This window comes from Schistocerca gregaria, chromosome 3, assembly GCF_023897955.1.
Source record: "Schistocerca gregaria isolate iqSchGreg1 chromosome 3, iqSchGreg1.2, whole genome shotgun sequence".
NCBI lineage: Eukaryota > Metazoa > Arthropoda > Insecta > Orthoptera > Acrididae > Schistocerca > Schistocerca gregaria.
In genome coordinates, this window is record NC_064922.1 from 325,127,834 (window position 1) to 325,150,226 (window position 22,393).

Genomic DNA, 22,393 nt, shown 5'->3' on the forward strand with positions numbered 1-22,393 from the left:
CATTCTACTTCACTGAAAATGCCGGTAAGTTGTATAAGCTGTTTATTAACAGTGTTTAAAAAATTTTTCTCAACAGTGTTTAAAAAATTTTTCTCTCGGCAACCACCTGTTGTCGCTGCTTTCATGTTCTACTATGTCAGCTCAGCTGTTTCACTCGGCCCATTAAAATTTCCTCATTTTTTTCTGTGGATGTAACAATTCGATTAAGACTAGCTAAGTTTGCTTTAAATGTTGCCACGTCCTCCTTTTTAAGTCTGAGCAACTGTTTCCATTCCCCTTCTACATCATGTGCCTTCACCTTGAATAAAGTGGTGTCATCCTCACCTAATGTTCTGAACAATATTTTAGTTCCCTCTCTCACGAAGTTTAAACGTACACCATGCCAGTTGGCACCTTGTTCTTTTTCAGTTTTTCCTCCATTCAGATGTGATACCTGTTCCACTCTTCTACATTCTGCTGCTCTCGTATTCAGCACCACCAATCTTCCTTTACAGAGTTAGATTGCTTGTCTCACAAGAATCTCAGTGAGCTCCTGCTGCTCTAGCAAATTGAAATAACTCGCTGTTCTCCAAGCTGCACTGTAAATTTTAACTTTGCCTATACTGTCATAATACAGTCCAGGTGATTAATGAAATTTCATTGTCTGTGTGAATGGCAATATCTGGAATTAGAAAAATTTCTTCAGTCTGTTAGCATGAAGCTTAAGATACTTTCATTTCAGGCACTTTATAATGTTGGGCTCTCTGTTGTTTTGTAGTTTACATGATTTGCAACATTGTATGCTTTCATCAAACAACAGAACTTTATTACCAAAACAGAATTGCTTAGGATTCTGTGTTTTATGATAATATTCCTTGTTTTGCATTACAGATTCCGTTCTCTCTCACATTGGTGCATCTCTTGCATGCACTCCTTCAGTTCTACCACATAATGATCAAAATTATACATCAGTCCAGCCAGATCTTTTTGTAGTATCCCAGGAATGTTACGCAGTCTTCCATAGAATAGTTGACGTGGCATGTATCCCATTGTAGTGTGTGGTATCATATTGTACACAAAAACCACATACAGAACTCAACTGTCCCAGTCTGATTGCGTTGTATTTACATAATGTTGTAACATCTCTGTTAATGTTCAATGCGACCTCTCTAATGCTTCTTTTGTTTGAGGATGGTAGCTGTCAGTCTGTATTTTCTCAGTCTACAACAATTTGCATATTCTTTTTATGACTTTGCTTATAAAATTACTTCCAGTGTCACTTAACAGTGCTGACAATATTTTGTATGTTACTGTAATTCTCTTGACTTGCACCTGCACTGATGTGCTGTTCAATAGGTTCAGCTGCCCTAAACTTGGTCTGCACATCCTGAAATGTATTAATTTACTTGTTTCCTTGGCCCATCTGGTTCAAAGGACCTACTCAATGAATGTCACACTTCTCGAATACATGTTCAGGAGAATTTCTGATCTTTAAAGGCATCTTTATATGGTTCTTAGTGAGTTTATTCTTCTGACACCTCTCACATTCCTGGTTATATTTCTCTATATCCTCTTTCATACTGCTCCGTACTCAGTGCCTTTTTATTTGTTAATAGGTTCTTTCTATGGCTTGGTGGCCTCCCACTGGAGGGTTGCAATACTGTTTCAGCTGTCAGCTGTCTCCTGTTGTGGGTCCTTGGTGTTAGGACCTGCCACCTGTTTGCACATGTTACAGTTTCGCTGTCTTTGCTTGCCTGTGTAACAGCTTCCTCTTCTGCTGCCTCTTGGCTATACTACTGTCACCTCCTGGATATGTGCCCGCCACCCTGACCTCTCTCCCGCATGAGAGTGCATCAGTAACTTGATTTCTTTTGCAATTTTCATACATCATCAATCATATTTCTCCAGCTCTGGCATAAATCTCATTAGCCTGAATGACTGATGTCAAGGGATTGTGGTCAGTATATATCAAACATTCTGCAAAAAATACGGTCTACAGCATTTGACTAAACAACAAATAGTTAACACCTGCGCCTCAGTCGTACTGCACTGTCTTTCTGCTTTATTCAGTGCCCTCAAGGTGTACAGGACAGGGAGGTCGCTTCTTATGTTTCCTTTTACGTAAGACGGCCCCAAAATAGGAATCTGACTGGCATTTGTGGTAATTATGAAGCCCTTTCCCGAGTACGGGTACAGCAGTATTGGTGGACCGATCTGCTTCTCTTTCAGATCCAGAGCTTCAAACTCCTGGCCAACAGGACTCAAAGTGCACACTGCTTTTTACAAAAATTCACATTTGTCAACTTGTACCTTTAGATTGCCATTCAAACACTTCTATCAGCTACACATTATGTTCCTCTAAGAAGATGCCAAATATGTCATCCAAGTAAATGAAAAGGTAGTCACCTTGTAGCCCTGTCAAAATGGTATTCTTAAATTTCTGAAATGTACTTGAAGATGTTTTAAGGCACATCAGAATTCTTTTGTAATTGTAATGCCCATATGACATACTGAAAGCCTTCTTTTCTTGATCTTTTTCATCTAGTAAGACCTAGAAAGAGCCTTTTGCTAAAGTGAAGGTTCAGGAGTATTTTGCCTTTCAAATATCAAGAATTTTGTCTATCCTCAGCAGTGGATAAACTGAGTTTAGAGGGATGCCTTTTTAGTTGCCTGTAGTCAGCAACTGTTTGCCATTTTTACTTTCCAGTGCCATCAATTGCTTTTGGAATCATTATCAATGGAGAGTTCCAGCCAATTTCCTTTGGCACAGTGATGTCATCCTCTGACATTTTTCTTTAATATCTTGTTGCAACTCCTCTTTATGTGCTTGCTGTATTGTGTGTAGTCACAAACTAATTATTCTGCCTCCCATTTCCGGTAGCAGGTTGATATCGTACCCACCATTATACATAGTACATAGTTCAATAAAAATTGTGTTTTCTTCCACAAAGAAAATGCCTCACAAGGATAATTTTTTAGCTTGCTTATTTGTGCTTCAGCTGTGTCCTATCTTTACCAATGTAACTCACTCTGAATGATTCCCACTCCAGTTCTGCCTCTATCAGCCATAAAAATTCTGACACATTTTTATTTATAGTTTTCTGTATTTGTTATGCAGTTTCCTGCTGGTAATTTCATCACATGCTCATTTATCTCCTGTTTTTGAATGATAGCCTCTATCATTCCATTCTCCTCCATTTTTAATGTATCTGCACACCCCTTGTTTTCGAATTCATACAATTTTTTTTCAGTTTGTTCAGCTACTCTCTGGTGATAGGGATTTCCTGGTTGTGCTGTAAGTCAACAGTTTCTCTCTCTCCTGACTTTCACTTTTCTGTATGCATTTTGCTTCATGCACAAAACTATATGAAAGAACCTTCTCTTTCCTGTGCATGCTCTATGTGGAGCTCACTCTCTTGCTCTGTCTTCATTCCCCTAGAGCCTTTTGTGCAGTGTCTGCCTATTCCAAAATGTCATCTTTTCCATACTAGCATGTGTGTAGCTCATACTCTTTCTTTTGTCCTTTCGCTGATGGCATAATTGATTATGACTTGATTTACCTTAAAGAAGTCTCTCCCCACCAGCCTGTCAAATGCTAGATCCTCATCTTCCCAGATTACATGGTAGCAATGCCTCACTTACATTCCACTTCTCGTCCACAATTTGAAGGATGTAGCTGTTCCTGTCTTTGTAACTCTCACAGCAGCTTCGCTCGTTTTCTGTCTGGTCCTAGTGGCATCACCATGTATGACCGGCCCAAAATGTGGCTGAGGCTGTAGTGATTTGAGAATTTCGGTGTAAACTCTAGAACCACTCGGCCTTCTACCGTCTCGAACACGATATTTTAAATAAGAGTGTGGAATGGTAGAATCCTGCGCATCACATGTCTTGTGTGTGTGCAAGTCTAAATTCAGTCGCAGGAAAAATGTAGACGTGGCGGTCAAACAGCGACTACTAGTACTTGTCTGGTGATCCATGGAAGTTTTGGTGAAAGTGTAAGGAAGAACCATGAAGCTTCTATGTTATTTAGTGCTACTTGTGTCAGTGACCATTGTTATAATAACGAGAACAGTTGAGAAGGTACTCTTGAGAAAAACTTTGGTGTTAGCCTTGTTGAAGAGAAGACGTGTATTATGATTCATGTTGAGACTGGACATGGTGTTTAAGCCAACTTTCTGTTATAAGTAAATTAGTTTTTTTTACGTTTGGAGACAAGAGAGGCTTACGAAGCAGTATATATTTATATGAAGAGTGAGATTTATAATATGTTTGAAGTTCAAATACATGTCGTTAGTTGAAGCAAATAAAATTGGTATGTCAAAATTCAGTGTCCTCTGTGATAAGATCTGCCTATGGTTGATGTTGGTCGGGAATATACTCTGAATGAAGTAGTGGTCAGCATAATTGTCCATTGTAACTCTTGATGATGGTCACTAACTCTTCGGAGTCCATGCACAGGTCTAAGTATTGCTGAAATGGAGATACACAGTATGGACTGTTTTAATGTAAGTGACTTGCAGAGGGAAATAGTCTTGCACTGTCTGTGCAATACAGTAGTTCATTGGAATGCCGACAAGAGTAACACTTGTGGTGGAGGCATCCTGTGTTCCCAGAACAAGCAATTTTGTTTTTACTGTCATTGTGCCAAGGTGTAATATACCTTCACTCAAGATGCATGGGATTTAAAGAGAGCATGCGCCCACACAGTTCACATGGCTGCTCATAGAAGCCACTTGGGTCAGCCCCCTGGCGCACTCTGATGAGATACCAAAGGAACAGCATTATTTAAGCGATTGCAAATGAGTGTTCAGCCTATTCTTTATGCTGTACTATTGTTGTCCAGTAAATGTATTCAGTGCTATATACAAATTGTATCTTATGTGTTTCTATGTAAAATATTGTGTCCCATATATCGTGTTTGTTCTTGCTATAACAGCCTGCTACCCAGACACTGTTGTGGTCGTAGCTGGCCTGTGAATGTCTGCGCAGCAAGTGGGCAACACCTAGGGCCACCCCCCCCCCCCTCCCTCCCGCCCTCCCCCCAGGATGTAGGTGTGCTTGCTGTTGCTGTCCAACCATTGCATTGGTGCTGTTGCTGTAGTGGTAGTATGGTACTGGTGAACTTGTAAGGTTCCCAGGGTAGTTAGGAGTCCATTGGGTTGGTCAAAAGTCAGAAATTGGATGTGGATTATGGTGTCAATTGCTTTAGACATTAAGAATGGCAATCATGGCCAACTAGCATAGCCATAATACTAACATGTCAATATACACAAATGAAGAAATGGAACATAACAATGACGTACTGTCAGTATGTATATGAGGTGGCTTTTATGCAAACTGCATACAGTAGAATGAAATAAGCAGTAACATGTTACCTGCAAGGAGACGAACTGAAAGAAAGAGGAGGAGAAGAGAAGTAAACTGTAAAGTAACATGAAGTTAACTGTTCTAATGAGTTAGTGTGTAGTATAGAACAATTTTACAAATTTTTGTGGTATGTTTTGAGATAAAGATAATTGTATTGTGTGTAACATCCACCATTCACCTATTACTGAATACTCTCTTCTTACATGTACACATTTTTGTGTGCTGCAGTTAAGCCTCACAGTGATTTGTGTGTGTGTGTTTACTATACGAGCTGCTACTCAAAATAGCTAAAAATTTAATTGTACTTGTCGAACTAGTAGCAGTAAGATATTCTGCTGCTAGATGTCTCGAGGACTTGTCTTAGCTACTGTAGCATAACGTTTGTCATCTTTGGAGCATGCAGTTGTAAATTGTAAACAATGTGTTTCAGTGCTGGGAATTGTAAAATGGATCACATGAATGAGCAATGGCTTTACATCAAATTCTGTTTCAAGTTGAAAAAAAGCTGCAGCTGAAACCCACACTTGCTGACAGAGGCATTTAGTGAGAGTGCACCAAGTCATGCAAGAACATTTGAGTGGTTCAAGCACTTCAAGGAAGGCTGAGAATCTGCGAGAGATGACAAACACTCTGGGTGACTCGTGCACAACACCAGAAATATCATGAATGTGCACGAGCTGATTCACGAAGACCAAAGGCAGACAATTCACTATGTTTATAACAGACTTTGGCTGTCATATGGTACTTGTCAACAAATGCTAGCCAATGAACTGAACACGAGACGAATTGCAGCAAAGTTTGTCTCTCTGCCTTTTCAGTATCGACCAGTGAAACCTCAGGATTCAGATGTGCACTGAGCTGCAACAAAGAGTGGGAGAGTGTCCAAAATTCTTATCCAGAGTAATTACTGGTGATGAATCTTGGTTATATTGGTTTTATGACCCTGAAACAAAGCAGCTGTCATCACAACAGAAAATGCCATCTTCTCAGATTCCAAAAATGGCTTGACAACTTTGCAGCAACATGTCAGTGCCGATCTTTTTTTTTTTAACCAACATTTGGGGAACAGTGCATAAAGAGTTTGTTCTGCTTGGTCAGACTGCTGATCGGTAGTTTTACTGCACAGTTTTGAAGTGACTCAGGGAAAATGTTTTGTGCAAATGGCTGGAGTTGTGGAAAAAGAAAGGCTGGTTGGTTATACAGTGACAGTTCACATGCGCACACTTTGTTCATTGTGAAGTAGTTCCTCCACACCTAGTCCTGAGAGACTTCCACCTGTTACCAAAGATGAAAGTTGCCTCGAAAGGGCGACATATTGACTCAACTGAAGACATGCAAGTGGAATCACAATGAGTTCTGCACACCCTTCACTCTACTGGTTTCCAGGAGTGCTTCCAAAAATGCGAAAAATACTGAGATCATTGCGTACATGCCCGAGATGACTACTATAGATGACAGAGGACATTAGTACAGTTTACCAATTTTTACAGTGAAATTCTCGGATATTTTGGGTAGCGCCTATTATTATTTAATTTATCCTGTAAATTATTATGTACATGGTAAAGATCTACTACAGATTTAAGTAAATTTTGTCAAAGCTAAATAATTATGTGATATTGGGATGCATGGTTTCTAATGGTAGAAACGGGGTTCAAGTGGTGTTTGATATAAGTAATATATATTGCGTAGTTTCTGTGATTGTCAGCTATATTGTAGCCCATTTGCAACATGTGGCATGTAATGTTCTTTGGTATTTCCTGCAAGTGGAGCATGATCTACTGGAAAGCCGTCAGGGGAAAAGCATGGGAGTCTGCTATTTTTTGACTTGCTCAATATTAGTGTTATTCTTCACTGGTGTTAAGTAATATATAAACTGGTGTACTTCCCATAATGCATTGGATGAGAATGTACATTATGATAAATACTGCCCAAAATCATTCAGTTTAGGAGGATCTGCTATGATGAACATGTACTTCTTTTTGGAATGAAATGAGTTAGTCAGTTGTAAACGGGTCATTAGGTGTGCATTACATCAGTTATTGCCAGGATGATCCTAAGTAGTTTTTTATGCATCATCTCACATTCAGCACTGAGACATAAATGTGAGCTACATTCAGCCCGCTCATTGTTTTTTTTATACTGTATTAAATACTGTTGCTTTGTTGGGAGATCTATTCCAGCACCATAACATGTAAAATTTTGCAGACCTGTATCTTTATCAGTTGTTTTTATTTTATTTTTCAGGATATTCATCCTTTTTATGCTGATCTTATGAATGTTCTCTATGACAAAGATCATTACAAATTGGCACTGGGTCAGCTGAATATGGCGCGTCATCTTATTGACAAGTAAGATTAGCTTTTATGTATAATTTCCTAGAATAACTTGTGAGGTGTGACAATTAAGAGTAATGAGAATAAGAAGTGAAAACAAATAGATCAGCAAAAATTTCTTTTATAGAATTACACACTAAGATTATACCAGTATGTGCAATATAATGGAGATGCCTGATACTCAAGCAGAAACATGAATACAAGTACTATATTCCCACAGGTGCACATGTCTTCCATAACTTGTGCTTTTCCCTCACCAGTGCTGTTTCTTCCTTTGCCTATTCTCACGCACTTAATGAAAAAAGATGAGTTGGCCACACACTTTTGAATTTAAATCTGCCCTCTTATCACTGGAAAAGATAGATAGGATTTGCAACTGGTGGGTCCTCTTTTCGAAGGAAGTAATCGTCAGATGATAAAGGGGCCCTCACACGCTTACTATTTATTGAACAATAGTACTGTGTCAACACATTATCTGAAAGTGGGAGGCTAAAAAGGTACGGTACTATGGCACATTATTTTTGCTTGGGATGTGTCAGTTAGAACTCTGCATCTGTAGCAAACTTGTTGGCACTTGGCAGTTTGGAATTTGTGTGTATTGCAATTGCAATCACTAAATGCTGCAAAAAGAAAAACAAAGGAAAGTGACAGTGGGTGAAAAAGTGGCTTGGAAGGTGTTCTACACACAGTCACACTAATAGGCTGAAAAAACACATGACCATACTACATGATGCTAAGAGAACTTGCAGCATTTTCTGAGTCTGTTCATATACTTGTCAGATTTCACTTTCCACAACGCTGGAAGTGATCAGTAAACCTGAAGAAAGTAAGATACACCATTGTAGATTGTGGGTGACTGGTTGGGTAAGTAGGTATTTATTTCTGCTATATATAATTGAGGCTTCTGAAATGAACAAAGAAGCAGTGGTAGTGACATTTCCCTGCACTTAAAGGATTTAGTCGAATGTTTCTATACTCAATTACTGAAGATCTGTTAAATATGTAATCGAACTACTCACCTAAATGCACTTCAACAGATGATTTCGTTCATCTGTCTTTCATGATGTATTAATATCCATATCAGTTGTTCATGTCCATATATCATGAAGTCTCGACAGGAACTCTCTCTCATCACAGAATACCACCTTTGCAAAGTACAGCGTATGGCATGAGCTCTGCTCTCATCTTCAATATATTGCATGAACTGCTCTTTGCTAGACAATATTATTGTGCAGTACTGAGTATTGTACAATAAATATTGAGTGCATGAGAGGTCCCTTCATGGCCTATTGTAAAGGTCACTTACTTCCTTCCATGTAATTAGAATTACACAAGTCACAGTTAAATAGTTGGCTTTATTTTTTTGGCACTCAGAACTTCCTTGTACACACACTTATGTTTTTTCTCTTTTTTTAATTTTTGGATGTTAAGGAGAGCCTCGCCCCCCCCTGCCCCCTCCCTTGTAGTTTATTTTTTCTCTGCACTTGATGAGTTCCATTGCTCGCTCTCCATTAACATGTTGCATGCACTCCTCATCCCCCGTCACTCATTATCATATGTGAATTGTAAGCGATACATTTGTGAAGATGTATTATCTACAGAGTTTGAACATAGTTATTTTGTTTAGAATATGAACATTTTTATTTTGTTTGTTTGGTTCCTTTGACAGTGGTGAATTTTAATCAGTTTTAGATCGTTTCGAACATTGTGGGTTAGTAAATGTATGCTAATAGGCTTCCAAACTGATGCTTTAATTTTTCGTTTTTACGTAACTACTTGGATGCCTGCATTCAGTACAAAAGTTTATTTTTTTTTTCCAGTGTTGCAAAGGATTATGTGCGCCTGCTAAAATTTGGTGACTCGCTATACAGATGTAAGCAACTGAAACGTGCAGCATTGGGACGGTAAGGCTTATGAATTTTTACCATTTTCAAGAGCAATAAGTTCAGTGTTCTCCTGTGAGAGAGAGAGAGAGAGAGAGAGAGAGAGAGAGAGAGAGAGAGAGAGATGCCATACAAAATAACAGTAGATTCCTACTAGAAATTTAAAAAGTTACAATATTACAATATAATGTAACAAGTGGGCTTGGTGTCATGAGTTGTTGTTCTGTATCACACAAAATTGGAACTGTAGTAACATTTATATGTACATATTTTCAAATATCTCTTTCTCTTTTTATATTCTGACTGAGGCAACTTTGTTGATGTCTAGCATACTGATTGTGCAGAGGCACTATATTGGTATACTGTCTTCTTCCTTATGCAGCTGAACTGAACCTTTCAATATTGGATGTTGGCTTCATCTCATAACTTAATGATTTGGCATTTGCAAACAGAAAGAGAACCAAACCCTTGTGATACTCTTTTGTGCCTGCATTAGTTTTTGCAATGTAGGTTGTAATGACAACAATCTGTTGCCTAGTCTGAGGTCAAGTTTGGGGTGGAAGGTAACAGTTTGGTTGAGAGTCAGAAAATCGGTATTGATCATTTCTGATTATCCTCTTATGTAACATATGCAATAACAATTTTACCATTTGAACAATACAGGCAGCTATTAAAAAATATCTTATATGTAGAATGGTGGCACATTAGGTAAGGTGCTGGACTGGAATTTGGGGTGATGGCAGTTCAAATCTCGATTTGGACATTTGATTTAGGTTTTATATGATTTCCTTAAGTAATGTAATTTCCTTTGAGAAAGTTCTAGCTGATTCCCCACCCCAAACTTAGGTTGTACTTTGTTTCTTGTGACTTCATTGTCAATGGGTTGTGAAATCCTAATCTTTCTTCTTTCCTCAGAAGTATCTAAAGTATTATATAATTAAAATTACCCCAAGCTGTATTGATTTGCAAGAAAAGATTTTTGTCCTTTACAGTGTGATGTGTACCTGTCAGATTTCCAACATTCTTCTTTTAGTCAGTCAGTTACATGTTCCATAGGTAATTGGGATAATTCTTTTATCGAATGATGTGTAACAAGTTAATTTACAGGGTATGTATGTGTTATTATTAGAGACTGGATTATGTGCATTATTAAAAAAAACTTAAAATTTGCATGCAAATATGCCTGAAAAATACTTTAAAATGCATGAAAAGTGTCGAAATATGCAGGATCGAATAATAAAAAAAAACATCATAGTTACTGCATGCATTATATCTCAAATTCGTGAACCAGTGCATATCAGTTACGAGAGAGTGCTGGCCAAGCGAAAAATTGGTACATTTAGAATGCCGATGCCATTTTCTAAATATTTTCTGGTTGAGGTTAAGAAGGGTGCCTTTCTGGGATTATTTTCTAAAAACTTGTAAAATGGGGACGCATACTGTGTTTAAAGAATTGTTCCTTCTTTGCTATTGTTGCCAGTAACAAGAGCATGCGATGCAAGTGAGTTGCAGTGAAACAGTCGATACGCACAGGGCCAACTTCGAGAGATACAGGTATATCACATGCAGAGGGGCATGCTCAAAAACTCCATAATATTGTGTTTAAAAACAATATATAATTATGGATTTTTGGAACAGCATTAACTTTTAGTTAGTACCATTGGACCAAAGCATCATTTACACTTTATTTTACTTTTTCCTACTATTGTAAGCACGAGCGACCAAGTACTGTTCCAGACGTTCAGTAGTAAGATTGTGCTTTTGATCATCAAAACAGTTTTATAAGCAAAAAAGGACAGTTCTACATCAACTGAAGTAACTAGACAGTATTTGAATTTGGGTGCTATGTTAGTTCATTTATTGTTTATGGTAAAAGTTCACCCGGCCCACTAATAAAACTATCAGTTTGGCACAGTGGTTCAAAGCCTGTATTATTATTTCAAATTTTTCTTTAAGTTTTCTTGGGAATATCTCCGGCATTGAGGAGTTCACAACAATAGCTTTATTCATTAACTGAATAGATTGATTCAATGCCAAACCTTGAGTTTCAAGCTTTGTAATGCTTGCAGTTATATGGTAAAAATGAGTGTTAAACACAGCAGGATCATTAAAAACCACCTTGCACTGGCAAACTCCCAAAGCCTGTGCACAATTGAAATTGTTTACTACTCCTCTAATGCCCTCAAAATGTTCATTTGTAAAACAATACAGCTTCGACTCACGTATCCCAACGAATTACTATTGGTTCAGGAGCTAAAGGCACATTTAGTAGTTTTTCTTTGTAGGTCTTGGTGTGAGCAGGAGCTTTTAAAGATACTTTATTTGTGGAGGAAATCAGTTTATTTACATTTACAAATGTGGAATGTACTTCTTCAGCAAGGCGGTGTACTCCATGAGCAAAGCATGTCACATGAAGCAAATTGGGATAAAACACTCTGAGGGGAGGGCTTTTCCTGTTTTGATCATATAGGGAGCAGCATCTGAAATAAACACAAAAACCCTTTCATCTGCAGAAGATTCTGAAATTATTTTTCTAATACCCTTTTTCACAAATCTGGTGGTCATAGAATCATTTACTTTTTCAAGTTCTTTACTGGCTGCTAAATAGGAGGAAGGAGGCTCTTCTTTTAAAGCACCAATAATTAAAATTCCAATTTAACAGGCCAAGTGTCTGTAGTTTTGTCAACTGAAATTCAGATAATGCCATCCTGGAGTTCATTGTGTATTTCTTCTAGAATATTTACGTACATTGTTAGTATGTAATTTTTACACAATGTTGATTCATCTGTTGTATTTGGATTTAAGCAATATTTGTGCAGGAAGCGTTTGAGGATAGGATTTGTAAGTTTGTGAAGAGGAATATTGCTTGCAGTGAATACTTCATGTAGATCCATGTTAAAGCAACTCTTTTGGTTGACTTTGGACAAATCCCTGCTATTGCAACTTGCTGTTGTCAGAAGTTGTCGTGATCCATTCATCTGCATTCCTGCAATATGAAGACTTGTCTGGACATGCTGGCCTATTTGAAACTTTTTTTGCATTTAATGTTTCTCTCACAAACTCAACAACATAAAACAATTCAGTCATATGTAAATGTTCCAATCTTTCCTCTCCCACATCCACACTGGCTATTCATAGCATCCTCCTACAGGCCAACCGCAAATTAGAACAGCATGCCACCCTCCACCTCAAAAAACTATCTAATCTCCTGGTTTCCCACCTCCGGAAAGGCAACTCACTCACCCTCCACAACCTTTCCAACAAACGTCAACCTCCTCTCATAGCACACAGACCCAGTCTCTACCATCTACTCAATCTCCCACTTCCAGCTCCACTCCCTCCAACATCTCAAAATTCTAGTCAACACAATCTGGAACCACAACACCCCAATTCAGTAGTTAACCTTTCCTCCAAACCTCTCTCCCAATCCGAAACCTCTGTCCTATCCAAAGGCCTCACCTTCAGCCCCACTCCCAGATTCAACGAAACTGCCCTTGTCAAAGATTTACTGTCCTAGACTCGTAGTCTCTGCTGGAAATATCACTTTGCCACCAAGAAAAATAATCCTGATCCCACTCCTAATGATCCAACTCCCCAAGACACTATCCAAATTGAACCCTGCCTGGAACAGTTCTGTCCTCCATCACAGTGGAACCCACCTCCTCTTCCTCAAAATCACCCTCTCCAAACCTTCCAGGAATTTCTCACTTCCAGCCTTGCCTCTCAATCTTTCTTAAAAAACCTTAATCCTACTCCCATCATCACCACAGCCAAAGCCCAGGCTATCCGTGATCTGAAAGCTGACCGATCCATCATCATTCTTCCGGCTGACAAGGGTTCCACGTCCGTGGTACTTGATCGTCGGGAGTATGTGGCTGAGGGACTGCGTCAACTTTCAGACAACTCTACATACAAAGTTTGCCAAGGTAACCAATACCTCGCACTCCTACCTTCTACCTACTTCCTAAAATTCACAAACCCAAACATCCCGGCCGCCCCATTGTAGCTGGTTAGCAAGCCCCCACAGAACGTATCTCTGCCTACGTAGATCAACACCTTCACCAACCCATATCATGCATCTCCCATCCTTCATCAAAGACACCAACCACTTTCTCGAACACCTGGAATCCTTACCCAATCTGTTACCCCTGGAAACCATCCTTGTAACCATTGATGGCACTTCCTTATACACAAATATTCGGCACGTCCAGGGCCTCGGTGCGATGGAGCACTTCCTTTCACGCCGATCACCTGCCACCCTACCTAAAACCTCTTTCCTCGTCTCCTTAGCCAGCTTCATCCTGACCCACAACTTCTTCACTTTCGAAGGCCAGACATACCAACAATTAAAGGGAACAGCCATGGGTACCAGGCTGGCCCCTCATACGCCAACCTATTTATGGGTCACTTAGAGGAAACCTTCTTGGTTACCCAAGCCTGCCAACCCAAAGTTTGGTACAGATTTATTATGACATCTTCATGATCTGGACTCACAGTGAAGAACAACTCCAGAATTTCCTCTCCAACCTCAACTCCTTAGGTTCCATCAGATTCACCTGGTCCTACTCCAAATCCCATGACACTTTCCTTGACGTTGACCTCCATCTGTCCAATGGCCAGCTTCACACATCCATCCACATCAAACCCACCAACAAGCAACAGTACCTCCATTATGACAGAAGAACCCCAAATGTGCCCCACTTGTGACAGGGTACTTTCCGGGACTGGATCAGACTCTGAATGTGGCTCTCTAGCAGGGATACAACTTCCTCAAATTCTGCCCTGAAATGAGATCATCCTTCATGAAATCCTCCCCACTCCACCAAGAGTGTCTTTCCGCCATCCACCTAACCTTCGTAATCTCTTGGTTCATCCCTATGAAATCCCCAAACCACTTTCCCTACCCTCTGGCTCCTACCCTTGTAACCATCCCCAGTGTAAAACCTGTCCCATGCACCCTCCCACCACCACCTACTCCAGTCCTGTAACCCGGAATGTGTACACGATCAAAGGCAGAGCCACCTGTGAAACCACCCACATGATTTACCAACTGACCTGCCTAAACTGCGAAGCTTTCTTTGTGGGAATGACCAGCAACAAACTGTCTATTCGCATGAATGGACACAGGCAGACAGTGTTTGTTGGTAATGAGGATCACCCTGTGGCTAAACATGCCTTGGTGCACAGCCAGCACATCTTGGCACAGTGTTACACCGTCCGGGTTATCTGGATACTTTCCACTAACACCAACCTGTCAGAACTCCAGAGATGGGAACTTGCCCTTCAGAATATTCTCTCTTCCTGTTACCCACCAGGCCTCAACTTTCAAGTTGCTGCTGCTCTTACCTCACCTGTCATTCAACAACATCTTTGCCTCTGTACGTCAGCCTTGACTGACATATCTGCCCTACCTCTTTGCCTTTATATATGTCTGCTTGTCTGTATATGTGCAGATGGATAGGTGTGTGTGTGTGTGTGTGTGTGTGTGTGTGTGTGTGTGTGTGTGTGTGTGTGTGTGTGTGTGTACATCTAGTGTATACCTGTCCCTTTTTCCCCCTAAGCTAAGTCTTTCTGCTCTCGTGATTGGAATGACTCCTTACCCTCTCCCTTAAAACCCACACCCTTTCGTCTTTCCCTCTCCTTCCCTCTAACTTGATGAAGCAACCGCTGGTTGCGAAAGTGTGAATTTTGTGTGTGTGTGTGTGTGTGTGTGTGTGTGTGTGTGTGTGTGTGTGTGTGTGTGTGTGTGTCTATCAACATACCAACACTTTCGTTTGGTAAGTTAGATCATCTTTTTATGTATAGGAAAACAAGGGGTTGTCCAGAAGAAATAATTTTATTTTAGTGTACACAAATTACTCTCTGTGTCCTGTATGATGACTCTATCTATTGCACTGCTTCATCTATTCCGTTCCTACGTAGCTACAACAGATATTGCATCCAAAGAAATTACAAATTCTTTGCCTGTGCTGTTTTATTGACTGCTACTTTATTGCTCAGGCTTCTGTGAACCATTACAGACTGCCGATAACATAATATTTTTCCAGATGCCTTAACTGCACTTACGTGGTGCATTGATTAAGACACTGAACTTACTTTTAAGAGGAACACATTATCATCTTAAAGAAGGTGGAATTTCTTCTTCTTTTAGTGTTCAACCCTGAGGTTGGTTGTCAGCAGAGTGCCATTCCTCTCTTCTGCCTTCCTTTTCATTTCCATGTATGTCTTACATCCAATGTCATTCGTGATCTGTTGCATGTATGATATCCTTGGTCGGCCCCGCCGATTCCTCCCCTCAGTAGCTCCTTCTGCTATTGTTCCAATGATGTTTTTGTGTTGTAGGATGTGGCCTACAAGTTTGTCTCTTCTTTTTTTTTTGGATGTGCCTCCACAGAGATATAGGTTCCTGTACTCTTCTAAGCACCTCTTCATTTGTTACTTTGTCTCTCCAGCTGATCTTCATCATCCTTGTATAGCACCACATCTCCAGGGCCTATAGCCGCCTTGTCTCTTCTCTTCCAATTGTCCAAGTTTCACATCCGTATAGGGCTACACTCCAAACGAAACCTTTCATGATACGTTTCCTTATTTTCAGACTGATGTTGTTGCTGGTGGGTAAGTCCTTCTCTGATTAAATGCAATTTTGGCCTTTTGTATTCTGGTTGCAATTTCTTTCTGGCTTCTACCATCTCTTGTGATTTTTGCTTCCCAGGTAAGTAAATTCCTCTATCACTTCCAGCTCCTCTCTTCCAATTCTTATTCTCAAAGGTTCGTATTCTGCTCCTGTACTGCATACCATCACTTTAGTCTTTTTCTTGTTTATTCTCATTCCATACTGATTGCATAGAATTTTTTCCATTGTTTTGAGGACTTCCTCTAGATCTTCTTTTATCTCTGTGACTATAGCAATATCATCTGCATAATGTAGATGTCTATCTTCTGCCCAATAATTTTGATCCTCACCTCAGTAGTTTCTTGAACTTGGTGTATAGCTTCCTGGATGTAAGCATTGAATATAAGAGGAGAGAGAGCACATCCTTGCCTTACCCCATTTCTAATTTTGCTTCTTGTTCATGATGACAGTTCCTAATCACTGCCACCTCATTCTTATAGAAGCTGAGTATCACACGGATGTCTTTGTACTTTATTCCGCTTTTCCTCAGCACTCTGAACAGCTCTTGCCAGATAACATTATCAAATGCCTTTTCCATGCCTACAAAGGCAATATAAGTTGGTTAATTTTTCTGTAAGTGCTTTGCGATAACGAGTCTCAGTGCCAGAATCGCCTCTTGTCCCAAATCCCCTTCTGAAGCCAAACTGGTCTTCACTCAGCATATCTTCCACCTTCTTTCCAATTCTCTTCAGAACTATTTTTATGAGAATTTTTGATGCATGTGATGTTAGGCTTAGAGTTTGGTACTGTTTGCATTTTGTAGTTGCTGCCTTCTTTGGTATAGGAACAATGATACATTTCTGGAAGTCTGTCGGTATCTCTCTTGTGTTATAGATGGACCTAATAAGTTTAAGCAGCATCATTTTCATGCTGTCACCAGCATTCTTTATTAGTTCCGCAACAATGTCATCAATACCTGTTGTTGTTGTCCCGTAGTTCTTTTAGAGCTCTGTCAAATTTTTCTTGCAGAATCTTATCTCCCTTGTCTTTGTCTACTTGTTCTTCTCTTCCTATTACTTCCTCCGAAAGAGGTGTTCCAGCATACAACTCGTCTATGTATTCTTTCCCCTCTTTATTTTTTGTTGTGCCTGAGAGTGTTTTTTACGTTCGTTAAAAAATTGATTTACTGTTCTGTACGCTAAATCAGTTTTCCGTTCTGCATATTTTCTTCCACTTCTGTGCACATTTCTTCAAGAAAATTTTCTTTTGCTTTCCTAGCTTCTCTATTAACTAAATTCCTTAGTCTTCTGTATTAAACTTTTCCTTGTTCATCAGTTGCATTTTTGTATAATCTCCTGTTTTCTATAAGCTCAATAATATCTGCTGTAATCTATTTCCTCTTGTTTTTGGGTTCAGTTCTTCCAACTATCTTTTCCGCTGCTTTGTATATACCAGATTTAATTTGATCCCACTCTCCATTTACTCCAACATGTTGAAAAATCTTAGCTGGGTTATCTGTTTCATGAGCATAGCACTTTGCCAGTCCCTCAGTTTTCAGTTTTTCTAGTTCCAATTTAAGTTTTACTGGCTTCTTCTTCAAATGTTTGAATCTCAATGAACTTTTCATCAGGACCAGGTTATGATCACTGCCTATGTCTGCAGATGGATAGCTCCTGCAATCTTTTAGCTGGTACCTAAAACATGCTTTCACTAGAATGTAATCAATCTGTTGTCTCCTCATGTTTCCATGGGTCTTCCCTGTGTATCTTCTTCGTTTTTGATGTTGGAAAAGTGTGTTTGCAACAACTAATTGGTTCCTCGAGCAGAACTCGATAAGCCAATCTCCTCCTTCATTCCTTCCTCAAAGTCCATATTTGCCAACAATTCCTTCCTCTGGTTCTTCAACTACAATTGCGTTCCAGTCCCCCATGGCAATCAGGTTTTCATCTCCCTTAACATTTCTCATCGCATTACTTATTTCTTCATATATTTCGTCAATGACTGCATCTTCTTCTTTGGATGTGGGCATGTATATTTGTATTATCAGTGTCCTTTGGTTTAGTTTCAAGTTTGACTGGTATTATTCGAGAGCTATATTGCACATTTCCCTTGACACATGCGCCGTAGTTTTTCCTCAAAATTATTCCAACTCCCCCCATTCCTGGTCTACCTTGGTCAGTTCCGGTGTGAATGAATGACTCTGTATTCTCCAGACTAGAAATCACCTGGCTGGGGCTATCTCATCTCCGACATGCCTCGGATATCAATTTCCAGTCGTTCCAGTGTTCTCACATTCCAAGTGGCTATGTTAAAATTGGAATTCTTTTGCCTCATGTTGTCTGTATCCTTTGCAGTCCCCACCCAGAGATCCGATTGGGGGACTATTTTATCTCAGGAAAATTTTACAGAAGATACTGACAGGATTTACTGCCGATACTTGGGATAACCATAGTTCTTTAATGTGGTGGTTTCCTCGTTGCCTTCCACATCCTATGCCATTGACCATCACCTGGTTCTTCTGCCTTTGGAGACAATTTCTCATTTCGTCATTCCTGACCAGCGAATGCTGGGGTGATGACTTATCCCGGTCATCCCTTGGTCCCTGTTTACGTTAGCCATCACATTCTGTTCTAGAATTTTAGAACATGTTTTTTGCTCGAGTATCATGTCGTTTTTGGAAACCCAGAATCTACTCTGTAGGAATCAACATGGATTCCGGAAACAGCGATCGTGTGATACCCAACTCGCTTTATTTGTTCATGAGACCCAGAAAATATTAGATACAGCTTCCCAGGTAGATGATATTTTCGTTGACTTCCGGAAGGTGTTCGATACAGTTCCGCACTGTCGCCTGATAAACAAAGTTAAGAGCCTATGGAATGTCAGACCAGCTGTGTGGCTGGATTGAAGAGTTTTTAGCAAACAGAACACAGCATGTTGTTATCAATGGAGAGACGTCTACAGACATTAAAGTAACCTCTGGCGTGCCACAGGAGAGTGTTATGGCACCATTGCTTTTTACAATATATATAAATGATCTAGTAGATAGTGTCAGAAGTTCCATGCGGCTTTTCGCAGATGATGCTGTAGTATACAGAGAAGTTGCAGCATTAGAAAATTATAGCGAAATGCAGGAAGATCTGCAGCTAATAGGCACTTGGTGCAGGGAGTTGCAACTGACCCGTAACATAGACAAATGTAATGTATTGCGAATACATAGAAAGACGGATCCTTTATTGTATGATTACATGATAGCAGAACAAACACTGGTAGCAGTTACTTCTGTAAAATATCTGGCAGTATGCGTGCGGAAAAATTTGAAGTGGAATGACCATATAAAATTAATTGTTGGTAAGGTGGGTGCCAGGTTGAGATTCATTGGGAGAGTCCTTAGAAAATGTAGTCCATCAACAAAGTAGGTGCCTTACAAAACACTCGTTCGACCTATACTTGAGTATTGCTCATCAGTGTGGGACCCGTACCAGATCGGCTTGACGGAGGAGATAGAGAAGCTCCAAAGAAGGGCAGCGCATTTCGTCACAGGGTTATTTGGCAACCGTGATAGCATTACGGAGATGTTTAGCAAACTCAAGTGGAAGACTCTGCAAGAGAGGCACTCTGCATCGCATTGTAGCTTGCTCACCAGGTTTTGAGGGGGTGCGTTTCTGGATGAGGTATCGAATATATTGCTTCCCTCTACTTATACCTCCCGAGGAGATCACGAATGTAAAATTAGAGAGATTCGAGCGTGCACGGAGGCTTTCAGACAGCCGTTCTTCCCGCGAACCATACGCGACTGGAACAGAAAAGGGAGGTAATGATAGTGGCACTTAAAGTACCCTCCGCCACACACCGTTGGGTGGTTTGCGGAGTATAAATGTAGATGTAGATGAAGTGAGGTTTCCCATTCGCTACCGTGTGGAGGTGTAGATCAGGAGTTTCCCTTCATTGGGTCTAAGACCTTAACAGCATTTCCTAGTCCCCTCCAGTACTTTAGAGAGCTGGAATTTATTGTGGTAAAATGGCTGCCATTCTTCTGATTTGACGTCAGAACTTTATAATACAGGTCGCTTTTAGACACAGCTCGTACTCTTTAATAGAGGATTTTTTTTTCCTTTCTATCAAGTTCTTGTAGCTACTATAAATCAGACAATCTTCAGTCATATGAGAATTTATAAGTTAAACATTCCAATGTCATTTATTTATTATTTATTAATTAATTGTTAATTTGATATAATATAAAGAATCTTTTCCTAGAGGTTGGGAACAGGAACTGAATGTGCAAAATGCTATTGATATGAATTGAAGGGTCGATTGTACGTGTTTCTAAGAAATCAGTCATTAACTTTTAGCAATAAAACCACTCACATTTAGTGTTTCCAGTGCACTTGTAAACACAATTTCACTCTCCAGTATGTGAGTAAAGGGATATATGAAGTACAATGCATCATTACTGGGCCAGGTAGTGCAGAATTAGTTCTTTTTTCGAAATTGTGTAGATGCTTACTAATCTGGTGATTCCTTGCACACATTGGTGCTGTATTAGCAGAAGTACCAGATTTTTTAATGTTTCTTAAATGTAGTGTAGACACATAGGGATTATACTTTATTAAATCCAAAGATATTCATTTTCATTTAAAATTTAGTCCTTCAGTGTGCACATATACTGTAGTTTCATTCATTTTGAAAAATGTCCAGAATTTTTAGTTGTCACAATGATGAAATGTGATGGTATTATGCTTTGTCACATAATGGTTTTACAAGCATTACATTGGTATTGCATGTTTCTGAGTGTTGGATAATGTGCTCAAGATGCCTGCAGCTTCAGCACCAGCAATGCGAGATATCTTCATGTTCTATCCTCCTGTGTTCTCTTTCTCATAACTTTCCTTTAAGATTTTGATTATCTCTTCGTCTGTTAAATTTTGTCATAAATAGTTACTCATCCAACATTGTACTCAACAGCAATGCCTTTCTGCGAAGAATCTCAGTTCAACTTATCTCTAATATTGAGTTTCTGCTTGAGGTGTAGTGTAATGTGTTTTCTTTTCAGAAGCCATGATTCTGAAAGTTTCAAACTTGGATAGCATTGTTTAACAATGTAACTAACAACATCGCTGTGCACAAGAGTTCATTTTTGTCTGCTTCTTTTCCGCTTCAGCGAATGGAGGCTTGATGTGGGCCGGATTACTGAGAAGTCAGACTACCAATGGGTAGATTGGCGAGAGTTTACTTTATAAGACTTCCCACTTTATTGTAAAGATTATATTGTTACTTGGTTATAGTTCTTTTCTGTTTGTGGGATATTGATGCGTTACATCTGTTTTACATGTAATTCAACTTATATTTCTTCTTTTAGTATGGCAACCATTATGAAACGACAAGGTCCAAACCTGCAATATTTGGAACAAGTGAGACAACACTTGGCAAGGTTACCTTCTATTGATCCGTTTACAAGAACAATCATAATTTGTGGTTTTCCAAACGTTGGAAAATCCAGCTTTATTAACAAGGTAAGTGTATTTTGGAAACAAAAAGGATATGTATTTTGAAAAAATAGTAGTCATAATTTTGAAAGATCCTTGTTGCATGATGATAATATCAAACGAACAATTTCCAGTCTGCATTGTCAGTAACTATGTGTTTACTCTGTTGTTCTGTGTTTCATTGTTGTTGTTTGCTTACTTTCAAGATCCAGGAGAGTCTCCAATTTTTGTTCACATTTATTTTATTAAATAAATGTTTTTTATATTAAAATATAAAAAAGCTTTTATGGCCTAGATCATAATTTTAATTGTACAATCAAAGCAAGATCACTAGCTTTGGCTACTGTCTACGACCTTCTTTAGATTGTTCAAATCATAAAAAGAATTGGAATATTCATTGAAGAACCCACATTCATGTAATGATCTGCATTTTTATTATGAGCCAACAGCACCAAGAAAGTATGTAGTTACAAGTTTTATCGCAAAAGAGGTTGTAAACCATAATGTTGCAAGTTGCAGGCAATAAAGAGGGATGATGGCCAATTGTGTTAGTAAAAATTGCAACAAATGCACATTATTTGCAAATATTCATTTCTTTTTGACCAAATGTTCACATAAAGAATTTCATTTCACAGGCTGCTAGTTTTTTCCAATCTCTCGACTTTATTGCCCAGGCTTCACTGCCATAACACAGCACCGGTCTTGCTAAGATTTTATAAAGTCGTATTCCAG

The 22,393-nt window shown here is 39.3% G+C and overlaps 1 protein-coding gene across 1 annotated transcript in view; it reads left to right on the forward strand.

The window, feature by feature from the left end:
* Nucleotides 1-22,393, forward strand: part of LOC126356247 (nucleolar GTP-binding protein 1) — a 54,657-nt gene that overhangs the window by 9,480 nt on the left and 22,784 nt on the right. Inside the window, exons 3-5 of the mRNA XM_050007078.1 lie at nt 7,591-7,694; nt 9,500-9,583; nt 21,535-21,688. Coding sequence (XP_049863035.1) covers nt 7,591-7,694; nt 9,500-9,583; nt 21,535-21,688 — 342 coding nt within the window. The remainder of the gene's footprint in view (nt 1-7,590; nt 7,695-9,499; nt 9,584-21,534; nt 21,689-22,393) is intronic.